Source organism: Acomys minous (genome assembly GCF_964271855.1).
Source record: "Acomys minous genome assembly, chromosome: 5".
NCBI lineage: Eukaryota > Metazoa > Chordata > Mammalia > Rodentia > Muridae > Acomys > Acomys minous.
This window is the reverse complement of record NC_140494.1, coordinates 120,096,198-120,118,991: the sequence shown is the minus strand read 5'-3', so window position 1 is coordinate 120,118,991 and position 22,794 is coordinate 120,096,198. Positions and strand designations below refer to the sequence as shown.

At 45.8% G+C, this 22,794-nt stretch overlaps 1 protein-coding gene across 2 annotated transcripts in view; it reads right to left on the bottom strand.

The window, feature by feature from the left end:
* UACA (uveal autoantigen with coiled-coil domains and ankyrin repeats) overlaps window positions 1-22,794 on the bottom strand; it is an 87,157-nt gene that overhangs the window by 1,885 nt on the left and 62,478 nt on the right. For both annotated transcript variants that reach the window (XM_084782530.1, XM_084782531.1), the window contains exons 8-16: window positions 20,373-20,554; window positions 18,449-18,486; window positions 15,352-15,420; window positions 13,040-13,147; window positions 11,211-11,243; window positions 10,206-10,304; window positions 5,254-7,959; window positions 3,453-3,605; window positions 1,694-1,759 (exon numbers count right to left, since the gene is read on the bottom strand). In XM_084782530.1, coding sequence (XP_084638656.1) covers window positions 1,694-1,759; window positions 3,453-3,605; window positions 5,254-7,959; window positions 10,206-10,304; window positions 11,211-11,243; window positions 13,040-13,147; window positions 15,352-15,420; window positions 18,449-18,486; window positions 20,373-20,554 — 3,454 coding nt within the window. The remainder of the gene's footprint in view (window positions 1-1,693; window positions 1,760-3,452; window positions 3,606-5,253; window positions 7,960-10,205; window positions 10,305-11,210; window positions 11,244-13,039; window positions 13,148-15,351; window positions 15,421-18,448; window positions 18,487-20,372; window positions 20,555-22,794) is intronic.

Sequence of the window (22,794 nt, the reverse complement as noted above, 5' to 3'; positions counted from 1 at the left end):
TTCTGCAGTGTCTAAATAGGTTTCAGGAGGACCTATGAATATAAGAAGTTTTGTCTCCCAAATCTGTTCTTACAGCAGCAGGGTGTTTAAATTGCAAACGTTAGCCACAGTTGACTAAACTGGATCCATAGTTAACTGTAAGATGCCAGACGGGCAAGACGACTTCAGATGCCAGCTGCTGTGGTTGCTTCATTAGGACTCAGCAGAAGACAACTTTAGATTTCAGAAGCAGCCATTATACACAGTAGAAAGGTCTGAGAAATCGCCATGTTTTCTTGTTCTGCCCCCTCTGGCCAAGACCAGGATGTTTCCCATCCTTTCTATTATCAAGCTTGTGTGTGTGTGTGTGTGTGTGTGTGTGTGTGTGTGTGTGTGTGTGTGTGTGTCTTGCTCTACCACTGTCTTCCTTATCCCGGTGAGATAGCATCTGTCACTGAACCTACAGCTAGGCTGGTGGCCAGCCTCAGTGACCTACCTGTCTCGGCCACCCTGGGAGCTGTGTTCTCGGCACTTAGGTAGTCATGCCTGTCTCTTACCATGGGTTCTGGGATCCGAATCCAAGTCCCCATGCTTGACCAGCAAGTGCTTCCACCCAGTAAGCCACCTCTCCAGGCTGCTCTGTGCATCTCTATTTCCCTCATAAGCTTCCTACTCTGTTGCCCATCCGAGAGGCAGCCGGGAAGCACCCTCCATGTCAACCCTCTTCCTTCAGTGCTCCTCTATCCATATAGAAAAAGGAGACTGTTGGTTTTAAGAAGCCAATGTCAGAAAGTATGTTTATTATTTAACTGGGTTCTCTGTTTAAAAAAAAATGTTTCTTTGGAATTTGCTCTCAGCACCCATCTTTTCTACTCCCCCCCCCTGGTCTTTTACAGAACAATGTGGCCTAACACATTTCAAATTCAAATAATTTATATTATCCACCCCCCCCCCACGCCGCCCCCTCCTTCCCCCCCCCCAAACTTGTCATTCCAGCATTTGTTTCTTTCAGGACATCTTCCTGAACAATCTATTCTGAGAACTAGGGAGAATATTCACATGGCTGCCACCGAGCAGACACAATCCATCGTCCACACCCAAAACATTTTCTTAGCATACACTTTTTTTTTCAGGCCTTCCGGGGGAACACAAAAGAAGGGATTTACAATCTTTTGTTTCACCGAGTTTAAGGCGCCAGAAGTAAGTAATCAATTATCTCATAACAGATCTTTTCTTTTTTCTTTTTTTTTCTTAATTACTACAACTCTGTGCATACCTCCTTTGTCCTTTTCCGACTTTTCAAGTGTCCCCTACTTCAAAGAACGCCCCCCCTCAGCCCCCAGGAAAAGTATGCACCCCTCTACCCTCACTCTTCCCGCTGACAGCCACGTGCCATGTCAAGGCACCGTCCCAGCGAGCGACACTGTTAACGTGAGCTGCCATCATGTGTTGCCAAACTGTCTGGAGGATGAGTGACAAGCAGATGGAGGCAACACTAAATTTAAGATGTTGTGTTGCTGTGTAGCTTTGTAAATTGTTCTGGGAGATAGGCAAGCCATGATTAAAAGAAACACAATTATTTTTAAATAAGCATATGGACGAGAGCAACTTCAAATGTCAATTATATTCATGTTAAGTTTATCCAAAACATAAAAACACTATTTCTTTTTCTCAAAAAAACGAACAGTCTTTCCAGAGACGCCGCTGTTCTTACCTGGGCGGCGCTGAGGAGGTGTCTCCGGTAGACAGCAATGACTTCCTGGTGTTGTCTGTCAGCCTCCTAGAGCCACAGGAAGGCAGACGAGGGCATTAGCATGCACATAGCAAGACCAGGAGGCTCATGGCAACGCTGTGCCGAGACCTCCCGCAGACTGGCAGCTCAGTAAAGGGCTCCTTCCACTTTAGAACAAAACCACAGATGCTGAACCAGGGGCGATGGGGCTAGTGTAAGACTCTCCCACAATCCATAGCACTATTCCTGGGAAAGCACGGCCACTTGCCCTAAGTCACTGCCTCAGCTCACTTCTGCTGCCGTGAACCTGCCAAGCCATCGGCCATCTTATGCTTCAGGCTACCGTAAGAACCTCCCAGCTTGTCTCCCATGTCCCCTTTGTGATGTGCTAGTTCTAAGCTAGGTCTTCCTTTTCCCAGTGCTGGCTTAAAGTCCTCAGGAGGGTGCCTCCTCATGTGTGAGAGAATCCAAACTCATTAGCTTGGCCTTTGGAGTCCCCACAAATAGTAAAAGCCATATCTTCTTTTATATTTATTTTCATTATTTTAAGTCTATGTGAGTGTGTGTGTGTGTGTGTGTGTGCTTGCATGCGTGTGTTGGATGCATGTCTGTGTGTGTGTCTGTGTGTGTCTCTGTCTCTGCATGTGGTGTGTATGTCTGTGTGTGTTGTATGTGTGTCTCTGTCTCTGTGTGTGTGTGTGTGTGTTGCATGTGTGTGTGTGTCTGTGCGTGTGTATGTGTGTGTGTGTGTGTGTGTGTGTGTGTGTGTGTGTGTGTGTGTGTGTGTAGAGCCCACAGAGGCCAGAGGTATCAGATCCCATGGGGCTGGAGCTATTGGTCTTGTGACTGCTCAGTGCGGCTGCTGGGGACTGACCCTGAGTCTTCTTTAACAGCAGTACATGCTTTTAATTGCTGAGCCATCTCGAAAGCCCAGGCCTTCAAAACAAAACAAAATAAACAAAAAGCCTGTGTTGTTGTTGTTATTGTTATTGTTAATTATCACGAGTCCCCCAGCACCTCTGCACTGCTGCACCCTCCTGCCTCCTGTCACTCCCTGGTCATGTTGGCTACAGCCCACCTCTGTGAGTCTTTCCACAACCATTTTCATGGCCTGGAAGACCCTCTCCCTTCCTTTCACCCACCAAATGCTTTACAGGTTCAGGCCAAGTTCATCCTTCTTCGGGACCAGTTCCCAATAGAGATGCTAGCCTTTCCCTCCTGGGAACAGCTGTTCGAATGTGACCCCCGACTCCATGGGTGAGAAATAGTTCCCTGTCACCAGCGCCCATAGGTAAGAGGCGATTAGATCTAATTGATAGTGACATGATTAGTGTCATTGTTACAGGCTTCTTCCTGTCAGAATGGAGTCTGTATGAGAGGTGAACCTGGCCCCTCTTGCTTCTGCATTCCTGTGTGATACTGCCACCATTCCGTGACACAGCCAGCCGGGTCACCAGAGGCAGCCCCTCCAGAGCCACGAGCCAAGTAAGCCTCTTTAAACTATCCTGGCCTGTAGGACGGTGGCGAAGGCACAGTTCAGGGAGAAAATGGCACAATGCTTACTGTAGTGGCATACAGTAGGCACCAAATAAATGACACTATCATTCTATAAGTAATGGCACTATTAAACAAAGATTACACACTTCCGTGTGAAGTCAGCCACAGATGCACTTGATCTACACACACACACACACACACACACACTCAGATGGCCCCGCCCCTCAGTGCCCTGGACACTCACAGCCAGCTGCTGCTGCAGATCTTTCACTTGGTGTTGCAGAGTATCCACCAGCTGGCTCCGCTGCTTGCTGGGGCTGCCGCTCACGTAGGGGAGCTGGGAAAGGCCACTGAGCGCCTGCTTTAGCCTTTCTACGTCGTTCAGAAGTTCACTTATCTTTTGAGAGACAGAGAGAAATTGACATTGTAGGAAAACATACACCGTCATTTCTAATGAACATCCTTGCACGGAAATCACTCCCCACTTGAGACAGAAACTTTCAACAGCTGCCAAGACCCCACCAACAGAATACACGGCATACGATTTGTACAATCTCTTGGACTTAATTCCCTTCAGTAAATTTCTTCCAAAGACAATACCAAATTGAGAATAAATATATACGCCCTAAGACTGGAGCATGAACTTAGTTATCTATGCATAAGAAAGGGCCTGAGGCATAAGAACTGTCTTCCAGGTGATGTTTTGAACACTGAAAAGGGGTTTTATTAGATGGAACATGAAAGCAAAAGAGCTTGGCTCATTTGCACACAGAATTAACTTATGTGTTTTCTTCTCATCAAAGGTTGTATTATCCTGTTTTTGGGGGGAGGGTTGTTTTTTTAAATTTTTTTATTTTTAATATATTTTATTAATTTATTCTTATTACATCTCAATGGTGTATTGTCCTGTTTTAAAATTTTATTTGTGTGTGTATGTGTACACGCATGCACACAAATACACATACACACAAAAGCACACTTATGTGCGCAGTACCTATAGAAGCCAGCAGATGGTGCCTGTTCCCCCAGAGTTGGAGTGACAGGGGTTGTGAGCTAACCAACATTGGTGCTGAGTCCTCTGGAAGAACAGCCGGCAAGTGCTTTTAGCTGCTAAGCCATCTCTGCAGTCCCAAGAGTTGTGCTGTTTAATAACTGGCCACGTGTCTAAGCAGAGGCTGGAATTAGCTATCACAATGACGGGTTGCTGCTGCCTAACAACCTTGCACATAAACGGAGAGGATTTGAATACTAGGTCTTACGGGAAGCTGTGCTGCTGCTGAGGGCTGGGTCTGAGCCTCCTTTCCCTCATTCCGGATTCCCCCAGAGGGGAGTGGCCATTTCATAATCACTTAGTGAACGCATTAAGCTGCGAGCGGTCTTCCTAGCTCATCTCCATGGTACAAACTAGACATTTACCACTTTCAAAAATAGTATTGCGCACCTATTCTGTAAAATTGGGCCGTACAGAAGAAAGCCGAGAGAGAAAGATAAATTATAAATCCTGCTCCTAAAATGTTTTAATGAGTGGCAAAGCTAAAATGAAGCCTGCGATTTTGGAGGAACTGTGGCTCTGGGCTAGACTGGGCACTGAGGATTTCAGGGTAAAGACGAGATGCACAGGGCACAGCAGAGCACAAAACGAACAGAGCTTGCCAGGCCAGGGCTACGGACACACCGTCGGCTGGAATGCATGCTGGCTTGAGCTCAGTGTAGTGGGACGGGTGAGAAGGGAGGTGGGGGCTGGATGCTCCCCAGTGACTTGTGTTCTCTCAGTCAGAAGCCACTAGATTCTTCTGTCTCCTCACTACAGGAAAGTGGACCTTAATCTTCTCTTCTTCCCTACTTGTGAGCTGAGGGGACAGAAAAAAAATGTCTTTGATCTTTGTGCTTTTTCAATTTACTTTTTTTTTTTTTTTTTTTTTTTGTGCTTCAGCAATGGTTTTGTAGGCCTGTCTGCCGGACTGTCTGCTGAGGAGTCACACCCTACCATGCAGCCCTATGCTAGGGCTCCTCCCCATAGCGACGCAGTTTAGTGTCATGCCTACCTTACTATCCTTCGCTTCGATCTGCTTGGCAGATTCCTGTATCCTCTGCTGCAGTTCCATGACCGTTGTCAGGGACTTGTCACATCGCTCCTTCTGATCCCTGATCTCCTGGTCAATGCTGAGATGGAGCAAGTCCTTCTGGTCCTTAGCAGAGGACTTCTCCTCACACACTTGGCTGTACTTCCTGTTCAGACTGGCCAGCTTGTCGTTTAAGTTGGAAATCTGGGTCTCCAGGTCATTCTTTGTGTCTTTATATTTCGACATGTTGACGACCTCTCGGGTCTCCAAATTCTTGAGCGCCTGCTTGGTGTTCTGCAGCTCTGTCTGGAGTTTGGACACTTCCTTGCTTTTGTCCTGGCTTTCCTCTTCCTTTTCTCTCAGGCTGGCTCTCAAGGTTCCAATCTCCCTCTCGAGGGCCTCCTTTAGCCTCAGGTGGTCTGCCAGGGGCATGGAGGACGTCTTCTGCTTTTCCAGCCGCTGCTGGAGCGTGCCCACTGTCTGCAGCTGGCTCTCCAGAGACCTCTGCTTGCTTCTCAGCTCCTCCTCTAAGTGTTCAATTGTGTCATTGAGAGACTTTTTTAGCGCCTCCACCTGCTCCAACGGGACGGGCTGTTTCTGCAGAAGGCTTTGGGCTGCGAGGACCTCGGCGGTCTGCCTGGCCTTCTCTTCCGCCAGCTTCTCTCTCTCGCTCTTCACAGCGCTGTATTTCTGGGACAGGTCCTGCAGCTGCTTGCTGAGTTCCTCTGTCTTCCCGCTTAGGGCTCGCTGCGTCTCCCGGGCCGCTTCCACCAGAGCGCTCCTATCCTGCAGCTCCCTCTGAAGGGCAGCGAGGTCCTGCCTCAGACTCTCATTCTCCTGTTTGCCCTTCTTGGCCTCTTCGTCCCTCAAGCGACACTTGTGTGTCTGCTCTGACAGCTGTTCCCTCAGTCCCTTCTCTGTAGCCTTGAACTTGCGTTCGCACTCTTCCAGTCGGGCGAGGGGAGCGTATTTCAGCTTGATGCATTCTTGGATGGTGTCGAGCTCCTTTTTCTGGGCCTTAATTTCAGCATGCAGCGTGACGATCTCCTCTTGGCCTCGGCGGTAGTCGGCCAGGACGGCCGTGTTGGCATCCTGTGCCTCCTTCAGGCTCTGACTCAGCGCGCTCACCTTTCTCGAGTGTTCTTCCAGGCTCACGTAGTCAGCCTTCATCTGATTCTGAGAGTTCTCCAGATTCCTTCTCAGGACCTCATTCTCATCTCTTATTTTTGAAAACTCCTGGCTCGTGTCATCAAACTTTTTCTTCATGTCAAGTAAGGCTCGGTTGGTTTTCTCCAATGCGCTGTTCAGCGAGGCCTTCACTTCCTCGTGGGTTTTGGCAGGCACATACTGGCTACTCAGAGTCTTTTTCAAGCTGGTGTTTTCGGACGTAAGTGCCCGCATTTTCTCCTGATCATCACCACATTTTTTATTAAGTTCAGACAGCTGCTTTTTGAGTTCAGCAATATTGGATTTCAGACCCATTAGTTCCTCTTCATGTTTTTCGGGAGCTACGAACACAGCTTCCAGGCGGCTGACACTCTTGGTCAGCTGGTCCTTCTCCATCAGCAGCCTCTCTGCTTCTAGCTTCTTCTCCGTGTATCTCTGCGTCAAGTCAGAAAGCTTCTTATTCAGGTCCTCCACGGTTACATCATGCGACTTCTTCATCTCCTCGCTGACCCTTACAGGCACGTAGCGCGTTTTCATCTCCACCGTGAGGCTGTGCACCTGCTGGCTGAGGCGCTTGTTGTCCGCGCGGGCGTTCTCCACTTCCTTCTGCAGTGCCTGGTTTGTGAGGGTTAGCTCGGTGACCTTCTTCCCCAGTTCTCCCGACTTCTGCTCCAACCTGCTCCTGAGCTGCTCATGCTCCTCAGGTTTGACGTGATGGGCGAGCTTGGCCTGAGCGCTCTCCAGATCCCTCTTCAGCTGTCGGATCTCCCCCAGAGAGTTTTCATAGTCTCGCCCCACCTCCCCCAGCCTTTTCGCTTTCTCGTTGACCTCATCGGATAACGAGGTCTTCATGCCTTCAAATGTCTCTCTGGGGATGCAAAGGGCCAGCTTTGCCGCCAGCTCTCTCAGCTGGCCCTCCAACTCCACCACCCTTCTCTCCTTCTCCTCCCGCTCCACTCCGCACGTGCTACATTCCTTCTGCAACCTCCTGTTCTCTTCCTTCAGCCTGCCTTCGTCCCTCTTAAACTCTTCCACCAGCATCTCGCTCTGTTTGACTTGGTTTCTCAGCTTTCCCACCTCTGCTGAAGCGCCTTCGTACTTGGCTTTCATGTCCTTCAGCTCCTCGGTGAGGCGGTGGCTCCCTGTGGCTGCTTCACTGGTCAGGTGCTCTTTCAGGGCAAGGAAGTGGGTCTGCATTTGCTTGACTTTCCCCTCAGACTCATACATCCTCTTCTGCACATCCTTGAGAGCATCCTCCAGCTGTTTGATCTGATAGTCCGACTCCTCCTTGACTCTGTCACATTCCAGAGCGAAGGCCTTGCACTCTGCCACCTTGTGAGCCAGTTCGTTTTGGAGCTTCAGCTGTTCTTGCTTGGCCGAGTCACAGAAGGTTCGCATAGCTTCCAACTCTTTCTTTAAAATCTCATTTTCAGAGTATGAGGTCTGACTGTGTAAAGACAGCTCCAGAGGTCTTAACATAGACCTGCTTTGCATATGGGTGGGGATGCCGGGAGATGAACACTGCAAAAGAAAAAAAAAGACATCAACCTCAGAGCCCACAGACGACACTGTGCTGACTAGTATTTCATAGAGGGTTCTAGACAGTATCCACGTCAGCAATCAAAGGGTTTCCATATTAGTAAGATGGGAGAGATGGGAAGGGGGAAATAAAGGAGTAATTTTTATAGTAGGAAAAACAGTTCTGGGTAGGATTTCCTTAATACACTCAAAACATTTTGAGAGTTCTTTTAAGGCAGTTTCTAAAGAAAATAGCGGCAGTCCCTGGGCTCAGTTTCCTTTCTCCAATCAGCATGCTTCCATTCCATAAGAACACCAGTTCTAACAAAACACACTGTTCCATATGTTATAATATAGACCCTGCCTGGAACTTCAGGCTCTAAAGCAAGCCATCAGAACCCCCAAGTAAAAACTGCATTTTAAATGTGTGAATTATTTCACAGAACTATATACTATTAAACTTCTATTTATGTATTTGTTTGCGTGTTTCTTTGTTTTGTGAGGCACGCATTTGTGGAGGTATGACGACAAGTTTTCAGAGTCGCTACTCTCCTTCTACTGCGTGGGTCCCAGGGTTTGAACTCAGGTCGTTAGGCTTGCAGGCAGCTGCCTTTACCAGCTAAGCCAACAGGCTGATCCACACACATTATTTTCCCAATATGTTTTATTTACTGCCCTTTAATTTACAGATGCAGAGCCCAGGAACATGGATATGGAATGTTAACTATAAATGAGTCCTGGATTTAAATGGCACTTTTCACAACTACTTGTAAGTAGGCCCTGGGGTTTTCTTTTTGCTTTAAAAAAAAAAATTGCTTATATAAAAGTCCATCACAATGAATGCATACTGACTGAGGAAAATGTCGCCATTGTCCTGATGGGAAAGTGACTAAATAGGGCACACAACATGATCACACCCACTGAAGGAGGAAGGAGGAAGTAACAAATTATGGTAAGGACATAAAAGACACTGGCCATGCGCTCTCAACACTAAGCCTACAGTACCTACACTTTTATTGTAACTGAACTTTTTATCTGAAAACATAACTACAGCCATTAAGGGCACCTCATTGCTCTTCCAGAGGGTGCACGTTTGATTCCCAGCAGCCACATGACAGCTCACAACTGTGTGTAGTTCCAGGAAACCCAATGCTCTCTTCTGGCCTCCATGGGCGACTGGTATGTGGTGCACAGATGTACATGCAGGCAAAACACCCATACACAGAAATACAGTTCTTTTTAAAAATGCATACTGATTTTGAGGTAAGAAAAATTATTTTTCTATAGTTTATCATAGCCTTATTGAGAGTTCTAAACTTGACTCCTTTGTCCAAAACTTTAGAAGAGTGTGATTTTCAAAGCCTTCCTGAATCTGCGTACTAGAACTGGAAAACAAATGACACCCAAATCCCAGGTGCCGGCGCTGATGAACATGCCAGCAGCCCTAGGACAGTGGAGAGCACAGAGAAGTCAAAGACGCCTGGTTCAAGGCCTACATATGAGCCCCTTACTGGATAAATCTCTCTCCTGCCGCCCTTTAAGTCTTTGTAGGGGATCACATGTGTATCAATGCACACACAGTGCACAGAGCAGCACCTCCACCAGAGCTGTGAATACATTGCTTACTGCTCGGTTTCACAGGCAACCTCAAAGTGTCATCCATGAACGTAAAGACAGAAAGCAATATCCTCAGCCTATTAACTTGTCCTAAATTTTAAAATGCACATAAGTGTCCCAATGTGCTTGTGTAGTGCAATGGCCTTCCAGATGTACACATCTGTCTAATCATAACCCAGATCAACATAGAGAAGTTCGCAGCAGCTCAGGAGCATCATCATCCTCGACTGCAGCAAGAGAGAGAGCCTTTTCCAAGAGGCCTGGGGTGTCACTGCTCACTTACATGCTATTTCCCTATTTTTATAGTCACACCACCACAAGTTCACAGGTAAAAATAATGTAGGCAGTTTTGAAAAACTACAGATGCTGAAGATGGTTGAGGAAGAGGGCCTGGAAGGGAACTCCTAAAGAGAGGGGAAACAGAAGTCTAGCGCGGCACCTACACGCCACCAGCTGCATGCTCTCACAAGGCCTGCAAGGGGCATGCAGTTAGGGCAAGCCATCCAGCGCTGCCCAAGTGGCAACAGACACAGAGACGCTAAACAGAGAGTGGATTTTCAACTCAAGTTCAGTTCTGACAGCGCTACCTGCTGTGAAGAAGAACAAAAGAAAAGAATTTAATCGTTCTGTACCTCGTAATATTTGAATCTGTTTTTCAGAGTCTCGATGGTTCTTAGGCTTTCCTCATGCTGCTTTTCTTTAGCTGCCAAAAGGGACTTCAGCTTCTCTCTCTGAAACAGGAAGGAGAGTGCAGAGTAAACGGCCCTGAGCTCAGGGTGCAAGGGGTATCTGTCTCCCCTGAACGTGGGAACTGGAGTTATGTTGGGACCTGGCTGGAGGGATTCTCCAATCTGGTGGATTTTAATTATTAGCAGAGTTGCTAATCCATAGAAATATTCCAACAAAATGTATCTCTAGAGGCAGTAGTGTCAAATATTTGAAATTTTGTTGTTTTAAATTTTTCAGGCATTTTCTTTATAATTAATTAGAATTGTTTGTTTTCTTAACAAGTTTCATGAAAGCTACATTCAAAAACAGTCTTCCAATGCTAGGCGTGACAGTGCATGCCTTTGATCCCAGCACTCGGGAGGCAGAGGCAGGTGGATCACTGTGAGTTCAAGGCCAGCCTGGTCTACAAACTGAGTCCAGGATAGCCAAGGCTACACAGAAAAACTCTGTCTTGAAAAAACAAAAAACAAAAAGCCAAACAAACAAACAAAACAGTCTTCCAGTCACACACCAGTTCTTTTCCCCTTTAAAATTTTACTTTAGTAATTGAGAGATTATTCTAAATGGTGCAGATGAAGAAAACATGATGCAATTCTACTAGCCAGACCTGAAGTTGACATTATGTATGTCTGTGTGTAAAGTCTATATGTAAAATGTCTATATGTCATGTCTTTATGTAAAGTTCCATGTACAAAATCTATACCTAAAGTCTATACTATGACCAGGTCTATATGTAACATCTGTATGTAAAGTCTATACTATGTGGAGTTCTATATGTAAAGTCTATATGTAAGCAGAGTCAGAAACAGCACTCCTGTTCCTCTCAGTCAGGACGCACATGTTCACTTCTGTACCAGCCTCCATTCACAAGGCACCTGTAGGCTTCAAATTATAGCGTAGCACCCTACCTCGCTTTCCAGGTCATCGGCAACCATTACTTCCTAAGGGAAAGAAGAAGAAACATGTTTTCATTCTTGAGCATTTACCTTAAACAGCATGAGCCTGGAAAGTAACCTGAGAATGCGTGGTGCATGTCCTTAAAATTGGGGACAAGGATGTGAGGAGACGTGTGTGTCCTGCGTGCTGTCATTCGTTCTACTCGCTAACTGCCACAGCCTTCGGTCCTTGTGCTGATGAGCATCACCTTGGTCTCTCTTTCTTGGGTACCTATTAGCTCAGAGCCCCTTGTGCTGATGAGCATCACCCTGGTCTCTCTCTCTTGGGTACCTATTAGCTCAGAGGCACTCATCTGCTCTCCATCTCCTACTTCCCATACTTGCCAAGTCTTTACCTTTCCCTAGATTGTGGGACATTTTCCCCGTTTTATTTTTGGAGTCAGAATGTTCCCTCTTTAAAACATCCTATTTTTAACACATAGGTAAAGCATCCTCTTGTCTCATGGATAATACTAACAGTGGACAGTCTGGAGTTTTATTTTTGGATTTCCTTTCCCTCCAGAATGCATTGCTTCTGTACCTCTCCAGTGTGTGCTTGGTACCCATGACCTGGGACTGAGACTCTCCAGGGATTTCTGACACTTTGGTTTTTCCTCATTTCCAGAGTGAGCGGAGGATTCAGGAGCTCCACACCTGGGTGTAACAAGGCGGCTTCACTGCGGGATGATCTGATTGGGCCTTCCAGCTAAAGGGCTCCTCATTACAGTGTCTAAAATCAACTGCAACATTAGAGAACAGCAGCACCGAAAAGACAGCCATGGCATACCTCTTCCTCACCAACAGAAGCATCTTTCAAGACTTCGCCATGGCAACTCATCCTGGATAAGATGGGCACTCAAGGAGCGGCGCAGCTAAACTACACTACAAGTACTGTTTCCTTTCCCCCCTAAAACAATGGCTTGTGGATATTTCTTACATTTGACATTTCTTTCTTTCTTTTTTGGGGTTTTTGTTGTTGTTGTTGTTGTTGTTGTTTTTTGTTTTTTGTTTTTCGAGACAGAGTTTCTCTGTGTAGCCTTGGCTGTCCTGGACTCACTCTGTAGACCAGGCTGGCCTCGAACTCCCAGCAATCCGCCTGCTTCTGCCTCCTAAGTGCTGGGATTAAAGTCGTGCACCACCACCGCCCGGCTTACATTTGACATTTCTTACACATCCATTTGAAAAGGGGTTTTGTTTTGCTGATGTGTGTTTGTGTGAGCATGTGTGCACATGAGTGCAGGTGCCTGTGGAGGTCAGAAGACGGTGTCAAATCCTCTAGAGCTGGAGTAACAGGTGTTTGTAAGCAGCTGGGTGTGGGTGCTGCGCCCTTTGAGGGAAGAGCACATGCTCTTAACTGCTGAACCACCTATCCAGCCTACACGTCCAGCTTTGTACACGCCAGAGGAGGCACCACAAGTCACTGCCTCTGGGATTCTGCCTGGAACAATGCCCCTGGTCTGCCTCCTCACCCCATTTGGCTTTCCTACAAAATTCAACAAAGCAAGCTCTCCCGCCAGAAAGCCCCTCAGGTACAGCAGGCCATGGTGACCTGTCCTCTCATCTAAATGGTCAGCCTGTCAAGTGTGTGTGTGTGTGTGTGTGTGTGTGTGTGTGTGTGTGTGTGTAGTAAAAGTTTTGGCCCCAATAAGATTACAACACCCAATAAGGGCCATGGCCCAATGTCACCTCCTTCAGTAGCTTCACTTGAAGAGATGAGCCACGGGCAATGACGGACTGTGGATGACTGTTCTGGATGGTAAACAGATTTTGGATTTTTTTTTTTTTTAATTCAGACTCCTTACCTCATTCAGCTGTAACTGTAAACCATTGACTTTATCCAGGAGTATTCTTTGCTCTTGCTGAGTTTTCCTCAACTTCTCTCTCAACTCTTCGTTTTCAATCTCTAGAGCCTTTAATCATAAAGACGACACAATCAGCCTGACAGGGCAGTGGCACAGGGAGACTTTGGAAGCGTGCTGCTGTCACATACAGCCGTGAACAGAGAGAAGAGTCTTTAGATGATACAACATACAACAAATGTTGTGGTTGCTGCCGAGAAGGTTCAGCAGTTGGGTGCTCACTGTTCATGCAAAGGACCTGAATTAGGTTTGCAGTACCCATGTTGGGCAGTCACCACCTGCAACTTCAACTCCAGAGGAGCTGAGATCTTCTGGTTTCCAGGGGCACCCACATTCACATGCATGAGCATGCATGTGCACACACACATATGCACACACACAAATAATAAATATAAATAAATACAACAAAAAATATTTTTAAAAGTTTTCCGTGCATTTTGTCTTGTTGGAAATGCTGGGCTTCACTCAGGGCCCTGCTCATGTCAGTCTCACTCACAACATGATAGTTTCAACACCTCCAAACACAACTGAGAAATCTAAAAACCAACAGTAAATTCGCTGTATGATAGCTGGAAAGTAGAAGCAAAACAAGAACACATAATTGTCACTGTGATCACTGAGAAATAAAAGGAACTTATGGAAAGAAAGTAGCAAAAAGATGTGCTTTTGCTTAAGAATTCTCAGAATTAATCAGGCGCAGTGGCACACACCTGTAATCCCAGCACGCAGGGAGGCAGAGGCAGGTGGAGCTCTGTGAGTTCAAGTGCAGCCTGGTCTACAAAGTGTGTCCAGGACAGCCAAGGCTACACAGAGAAACCCTGCCTCAAAAACAAAACAAAACAAAACAAAACCCAAACTTATGAGAACATTCCAGTCCTTTTCCTAAACTGATCGTTTAAGGTGTCTCTGATAAAATATTATCATCTCACACATAAGGGCTTAGTTCACGTGTTTTGCTTTTATTTTTAGGTGTGCATGTGGGGGTGGGGAGGGATGGAGGGAATGCAATGTCACCCAGAGGCCAGAAGAGGGTGCAGGCGGTAGGGGAGGTAGAGGAGGCTGTGAGGTGCCTCTCATGGATGCTGGGAATTAAACTCAGGTTCTCTGCAAAAGCAGTGCATGCGCCTAACCACTGAGCTGTCTTTCCACCCCCACTCCCAAGCCTGCTTTTTGAGACAGGGTCTCCCTCTGTAGCTCAAGCTAACCTTGAACTCATGACAGTCTTTGTACCTAGCCTCCCAAATGTTGGGATGACAGGCATAAGCTACCGCATCCAGCTAGAGTCTACTTTAATGCTACACAACAAAGTAAACACTCAAATAAAATGGCCTCGTTCTATCATACTGAAAGCAGCTGCTCAATTTAGTTTGATGGTAGTTCAATCAAGGAAACTAATTAAGGTTCTTTCTCCAATATAACCCATGTAATAATGAATTCCTTCTGGTAACCAAGCGAAAGGGTAGTTAGTGAAGTGCAATTATTTTTCTTAATCAAGACAAATACTCCTTTAAGCTCAGGTTCTATTTCCTTAACAATTAGTGGCTCTCACTTCTACCACCACAGTTCTCTAAAATGAACATAAATGTATGGTGTATATGACAATAATATATCATATCAGATATACATTTTTTCTTTTTAAGCTCCTTCTGCTTCTACACAGTCTTTTTTTTTTTAATTTTTAAAAAAGATTTATTTATTTATTTTATCTGTGAGTTTTCTATCTGCATGTACACCTTCACACCAGAAGAGGGCATCAGATCCCAGTATAGATGGTTGTGAGCCACCATGTGGTTGCTGGGAGTTGAACTCAGGACCTCTTGGAAGAGCAGCCAGTGCTCTTAACCCCTGAGCCATCTCTCCAGCCCCAGATATACATATTTTCAATGCTCTAAGATTTAATTACATAACATTTGTAAGAAAGGTCAATTCCTAAGGAAGGAAGGGTGAAAAACCATAATTTTCCTTAATGCCTCATCCATTTCACCTGCCATCTTGTTTACTCTCTTCTTCTCACTATAAGCAACATTCAAATTATTTATTTATTTAATGAGAGAGAGAGAGAGAGAGAGAGAGAGAGAGAGAGAGAGAGAGAGAGAGAGAGACACCAAAGCACCCAGGGAGGTCACCTGCAGAAAGCGTGTCCCAGGGTTTGAAGTCAAGCTATCACACTTGGCAGCAAGCACCTGGCTGTGCTGAGCCACAGACTCTGCAGTGCTTTGTAAGGCGGGTGACATGACATGCTTTTCTCTTTTTACCTGTAAGTTGTGGTGGTCCCTCTGATTTGACTTCATGTTTCCTTCATCTTGAGTGTGTGACAAATTCCGCTTTGGTAAAACATTACAAAAACACAGGTTAGAATGTATGAGGTGACATAAAAATATATTTCTCTTAATGCAGTGTTTCTCAGCCTTCCTAATGCCGAGACTCCTTAACACATACAGCTCCTCATGTTGTGGTGACCCCAAACCATAAAGTTGTTTTCACTGTTACTTCATAACTGTAATTTTGCTACTGTTATGAGCTGTTATGTAAACAGCTGTGGTTTCCCATGGCCTCAGGTGACTCCTGGGAAGGTGTCGTTCCACCCCCAAGCTTGAGATCCACTATCTTAATGGGTGTTACACTCATAGGTGTCTTCTGATTCATATTATGTACCATTTCCCCATCCACACCACAGGGTGGCAGTGTTTCTACTAAAAATCCCCAAATGGACTGCTTCAGAGATACAAGCATTAAGTAAATCAGATTTTTAAACTTCTACTAAAGATGCTGCTTAACTAAAGTCACAAATGTTTAAAAATAAAAAGATGTATAAGAGACACACAAAACAGAAAGCCATTCTATAAACTGCCACCCACTTCCTCACAGGAAGGAATCCATTTAAAAACACTGGTGGAGGGAGGGATCACGGTAACTTTGAAAGACAGACAGCATGGGCCTCGTTACTTCTCTGAGCATGGCCGGAACAAAACCTCCAGAAGCCAGTGAAGGAAGAGGTGGGGACGGTGCAGCCAGGCTCACAAAGAGCTCCACGGGGCCAAGCTGGGTACGGGGTCTGCCTCTGTACACCTGCTGCTGTGAAACTCTACTCCAGCTTAGCGTTACCAAAACCACAATGCGGCAGCTGAAGACAAATAACCTCCCTTACCGTTCACTCACATCCATCTATAAATCTGCACAATAATCCAGCTAATCCAGCAAGCTATTTCTTCTGTTCTTGAATTGCTTTTATGTCTTAAAGCTACTGGTTCAAGGTTAAATTCTCCAAGAATCTTTCTTCTTTCTTTTCTTTTTCTCTTTCTTTCTTTCTTTCTTTGGTATGTTATATTACTACTGGTTTGAGTTTTGTTTAATCAAGTTTTTAACCATCATCTGAGCAGGTCTGGATGGAGAATCAGAAGGCAGGACTCCACTGCAGAGGTACTGTAGCCACAATGTGGTCTGCACTACGTTCCCAGCTTCATCCATCAGATGGCACACGGCATCCCCAGATGGAGTGCCATTTGGCCATCTCTCTGCCTTCCTCCCCTTCCTAAGCCCTGCATCACCACTCTCACCCTGCCAGGCTCAAATATACCACAGCAACTCCACCCACTGAGACTCGGTAGCCTCTTCAGGCACCTCTGGCTGCCTGTGGCAGTGCTGCACACGGACCGGGGGCTTCCATCCTGTCCCCTGCTAGTCACTAGCCCTCTGATGAGACACTTCCAAAGTCTGGAGCATGCAAAACCCTTCTTAATCTGGCATCTGGCCTCTTTGCACCGTGTGCACACCACTGTTGTCACACTGGCCTTAGACACACCCTCTCAGCAGAGGCTTTGGGACAGGCCCTTCCCCAGGAAGTCTCCCCCAACAGCTTCCACTTTCTGCATCTTGACTCCTCCATGCAGCTGGTCTTCACAGATCTGCCGCGCATCTGTTACTAACCGGAGCACTCCAGGAGGGCAGGGCGCAGCCTACCATGCATCCCTCAGCACTTAGAATGGCAGCTGGCACTACCCGTGTTCCACAAAGGCTGTCTGCCCCTGACCACTACATCTTGGCTCTCTGGCACTAGGCACACAGCCAAGAACAAACCCAATCTACAATTATCTCTATAAATATATTCAGTAGATCAAAGAACCATGGGATTTGGAGCTGTTTGTCTTACTGTTCCCAGCAATATATTGATTCTGAGCATTTGCTTAGGTAATTGTTATATCCACGGAGCAAAGTTCCATTTCCATATGGATAATCAATAACTTTCTTTTAAGTAGATGTGCATTTCAGATCGTTAGCTTATCTGAGGAACAGGGAAGACAGAAGCAGTTGCTCCAGACAGAGACGTGAGCAGCAGACAAGGCCCATGCATGAGTGCGCGCTGCGTTCTGACGGAGTGAACGGGAGCCCTGTGAAGCCTCAGCCCGGCCTTCAGATGACATGGGAGGTGAAGGTGATGCAATGAGGAGGAAAGATGCCAGCAAAGTACCTGGTTCTACACTCCCCGCCCAGAGCAAAGCGGGGAGCCTGGGAAGGAGTGGCCAGCAGAAGAGGAGGGCTGCCAGCTGCCAGCGTTAGCTTTGGAGCCAGGGTGTCGTGAACCAAACCCAGCACTAACTTGGAGAGACGAGAGGAGAATGTAAGACTTTCACTCAAACCGGGAGGCCAAAGGGGAGAGTGGGCCACAGTGTTTGTTAAATGACCTGTTAAAACTAATACCAAGTAAAGTGGTTTCTTGTGTTATCCTGCTACTTTTTAAATAAGTTAAGCCCTCTGTTAAATGCACACAGCAAAGATGCTAAAAAGAAATAAAAACATTAACAGTAGCATCTCAGTCACAACATATGATCAGTTTTGAATTGTTTTCAGCAGGGTGTGCTGGTATATGCCTGTTATCCAGCATTCAGAAGAGGCTGAGGTAGGAGGACAGCCAGACCAAGGACAACCTGGGCTACATAGCAAGGCTCTTGTCTCCCAACACAAAAACAAACCATTTTTTTCTTCATTTATTTCATTAGAAGCATCTTCTAAAACAGTATAATCAGCACTATTGTTAAGGCCAAATTCTCTTGAAGAATCTCAGTAAGGCCTGCATCTCATACAGAAGAGGTGGGATGTACCAGGCCCCAAGCAGATGTGACTTCCTCCTGGAAACTGGGAACTAAAGCCCCTTGTCTGAGGCTGAACAGCACAGCATTATTAACAGGACCTCAATGCCCTGAACACCTACTTTGTGGGCACTGACTGTCTGAGGGCAGACAGCATGTGGTTAAAATCAAAGGAACCCTGTGTGTAACCACTAGCCAGATTTAAAGAAGACATTAGCTAAATGGTACAAAAAAATAGTTTTTAAAAGTTAAAATGAAGGCACACCTGTTGCACAGACGGTCCTTTCCTCCAAAGCTCTCGCCCTAAGGATTTAAAGAGAAAATCCATGAGACAGCCGCAGAACAGCCTAGGCTCTCCCCCGGCCCCGCCCCCGGCCCCGCCCCCGCCCCACCAAGACAGCACCCAGTTCTCCTTCACAGCTTTACTTTTCCTTAAAAGCTTGCCACTTTTTAGTTTACTCCCAAAACTTGTTTGCAACAGTAGTGAAATAGTCTGTTTTGCCTAGCAAAATAGCAAAGATTTTTAAAATGTTGATATTCAAATAAATAGAAAGGCAACTTGTCAGCTTATACAAAAGCTTAAATAAATACACATGGCTGGTAATTCCATAATTCAAATTGTAAGGAATGGTCTTCTTTTAAGATTTATTTTATTTTATTTTATTTATGAGTAGGTGGGGGGTGGGGGAGAGCACATGCACACAGTGCCCAGCAGATTCCACGGAGCTATAGCTACAGGCAGTGGGAGCCACCTGACTTGGCTCATGGAAACTGAGCTAGGTCTTGTGGAAGAGCAGCAGGTGCTCTTAACTGATGAGCCATCTCCCTCCAGCCCTCCAGCCCTCCAGCCCTCCAGCCCTCCAGCCCTCCAGCCCTCCAGCCCTCCAGCCCTCCAGCCCTCCAGCCCTCCAGCCCTCCAGGGACAAATCTAGGTAATTATAAAACATGTAAATAAGTATTTCACATACATATTAGTAAAAACCTAAATAACTTAAATACCACCTATCTAAAGTTGCTTCATTAAGTTAAATTTAAATAAATGAATTTTTGTGCTTCACTAAAAATTATGCTACCAACAAATTTTAGTCAGGAATAGCCTTCCAAATGCATCACATGGAACAGCTAAGGGTGGTCTACATGTCACTTTACAGGTAAGGAACAGACTGGAAGGGGTAGGCTTCAAAATGTTAACAGAGGCCCCTGGAAGCACAGCAAGCTGCTAACTTTACTGGGTTGTTCTGTAGGCTCTAGCTTTTCCCTAAGAAACAGACATATTTGGCACAGGCCACTGGCACATGCCAGATGAATATTTTAAATATCCTGATACTTTCTTCAAAACTTTTTTTTTTTTTGACAGTCTAGGGCTAGAAAGATGGCTCAGTGGTTAAGAACACTTACTGCTCTTGCAGAGGACGCAAGTTCAATTCCCAGCACTCACTCTGATGGCCGACAACTGCCTGAAACTCTAGCTCCGGGGGATCTGGCACCCTCACCTGGCCTCAATGGGAAACTGCACTAGTGTGCACATACCTCCCCACCCTCAGGACACAGATATATATACACATAATTTTTAAGAAATCTAAAACAAGCAAACCCAAAACAACTTTAGGATCTCCATGGGGCCAGCCTAGTCTACATAAGTTCCAGGGTGGCCAAGGTGACATACTAAGACCTTGTCTCAAAAGCTCAGTAAGTATAAAAATTGATCACCTCACTCCCCCTTATAATAATTAGCATTAGCACAGGCAGTTTTTATTGGCAGGACACTCCTGCTGTCTCTTCCTCCTCAGCTTGAGCCAACCCACAGTGGTCAGGGGCAGCCTGAGGAATCAGACAACAGTGCAGCCCAGCGGCTTTGAAACAGAGCTCAGTTCACACCTCTCGGCCTCCGGGGATCTAACACTCTCCTCTGGCCTCCACACTACCTACACACACATGCACAAACAGGGGCATAGACCCACATAATTAAAAACAGAAACTTCCAAGCACTTAAAAAATTTATGTCCCAGCCGGGCATGGTGGCGCACACCTTTAATCCCAGCACTAGAGAGGCAGAGGCAGCCAGATCTCTGTGAGTTCGAGGCCAGCCTGGTCTACAAAGTGAGAAACCATGTCTTGAAAAACCAAAAAAACAAAACAAAACAAAACAAAACAAAACACTTCCATCCCTTATAGGAACCCGCTTGTACCTTTGTTGGTGTTTTCCGCCACCGTCTTCAGTAGATTCAGGACCTCTGGGCTGTCACCAATTCTTGCGTAGTAAGAGCAGTCGTGGCCAAGGGCATCCAGCAAGGTCACGTCAGCACCATTTTTAACCAGGACTTCTATAGCATCTCTGCAGCCATACTCACAGCCCAGCATGAGAGCCGTCCTGAAAGCAGACAGAGCAGTCCATGAAAAAGCCAAGAAATACCCTGTTAGGATACAGACACCATGTCAAGAAGCCATATTTCACATGGATCCAGATAGCATGCTCTATCTTTTTGTATTTTTAACTCATCACATTTCCAAAGGAAACTAAAACTGTGTTGTGTCTAGCTACAGAGAGGAAATCCTAACTTTTTTTTGTTGATGTTTTGCCAGCCTCGGCCTCACTGTGTAGCAGAGTGACACTGCCGCCTCCTCCTCAGTGCTGGCGGGCAGCACCACACCACACCTGTCCTTCCGCCATCTTACACACTTTAACCAAGTCAGCCACTAAGCCAACCTAGCGTATTCCAGTTTAATGGCCGATAAATAATCACTGCAAAGATCTTCCCTAGCTATAATTGTCACCCGATGTGCTCAAAACCCAACAGTTCCAAGGCTTCTGGTGAACTAACTCCTCAGAGCCACACAAACTTTCCCTACGAGCCCCTCCCCCAACTGAGGAAATCAAACTCTGCTCTTGATGTCCTGTTTAAAGGAGCCTTGCTGGGCTGGGGATGCAGCTTGGTTGCAGGGTGCTTGCCTAGCATCCAGAAGGCCCTGAGTTTGGTCCCCGGTACCCAGTGAGCAGGGCTGTACATGCCTGTGATCCCCGCGCCCGCCAGATAAGGGCCTGAGGATCAAAAGACCAAGGTTACCTTTAGCTTCATGGCAAATGTGAGGCCAGCCTGGGATACAGGAGGCACTAAATCAGGAGGGAGTCAAGAAACAGAGCAAAGGTGCTAGGATGAAAGCATCTTCTTCCCCACGTGTAGGCCTTTCAGAAGCACCCCTTACTAATCATGAATCTAGTGTGTCCGCACTGAACAGCCAGGTGGCAATGCAACTCAGTTCTCAGGGAGAGGCAGCAGGGCCTTCTAGAAACAGTTTTTCCAAATCCGTCCTTGCTGCTAGGGAACCGATCCTTGATGAAATAGTGACCGATCCTACATCTGCAAAAGTGACTGAACCAACATCTAATAAGATTTGGTTTTAAAGTTAAATTTAGGACTAAAGAAATTTAACTTTAAAACCAAATCTTCTTAGTCGTGCCTGGAACCAGAGTGTAATATCTATGCAAACAAAGTAATGCAGGAATGCCACTTTCTCAATAACATTGGTGACTTAGGAATCCCCTCCTTTGAAATATATGAAAATGCCCTTATATATGAAGATGCCCTTATGTAGCAACCATGTTCAAGGAATATATACCATAAGAATATTTGAAATAAGATATTTTAAAATATCTGAATAAAAATTCAAGCAAAAAAATGTGACACCTAAAAACTACTTTATTGTATCTGTCTACTTCCAATAAGTTATGCATGTTTAGAAGAATAAAATTAATTAAAGGGGCATTTTTTAGTAATTATAAAAGCCCAGTAAATATAAAATGTTATAATAAATAAACTAATTGGGGGAATATTTTCCAGTTTGTCATCAGAAAGTAGGTGAGAAAAATCATCATAATTCTACTGTAAGTAAGCATTGTGACATAATTGGTCAAGAAATGAGACAATTATGGTTAGAAATTACCAGACAATGTCAACTGAAATGGCATTAAATACAGAAGTAAATATCAATAAAGAGACTGTTAGCTTTGATTGACAACAGAGCCAGCCTAAAGTTATTTGAGAGAGAAGCCTCAACTTCCCTAGACCAGATCAGCCAGCAAGCATTATCTGTGGGGGATTAATTAATATAGGAGGTCCCAGCCCACTGTGGGCAGCACCATCCCTAAGCAGCTGGGATGGCACCCTGTAAGCTAAAATAAACCCATCCCTTCCTCTCCTGAGCTGCTGTTGGTCAGAGTGCTCTATCACAGCAACAGAAAGGAAACCAGAGCACAAAGCGAACTCAGACCTGGAGGCAACATGGCTGAGCCCTGGCAGGCTGAGAAGCAACCCCAAGGCAAACCCAAAGTGACTCACTGTCAAACTCCAGGGTCCCCAAGAACCACTTTAACCTCAAGGTTATTCTCTCTTTTAAAGAAAGACTGTAGATATAATTTTTAAATTGTCTTTATTTGTACCTATTATTTTAAAGACATTTAGAAAGCTTTAAATAGCCAGGGTAAGTAGGAGTCTTCTTTTCTTAGTTTTCTGACCCAAATATGGGCCCTAGCTACTGCATTTGCTCAGCATTCATCCAAGGAGAGCAAGGCAGGTGGGAAGACACCAGGTCATAGCAAGTGTCACAGACCTC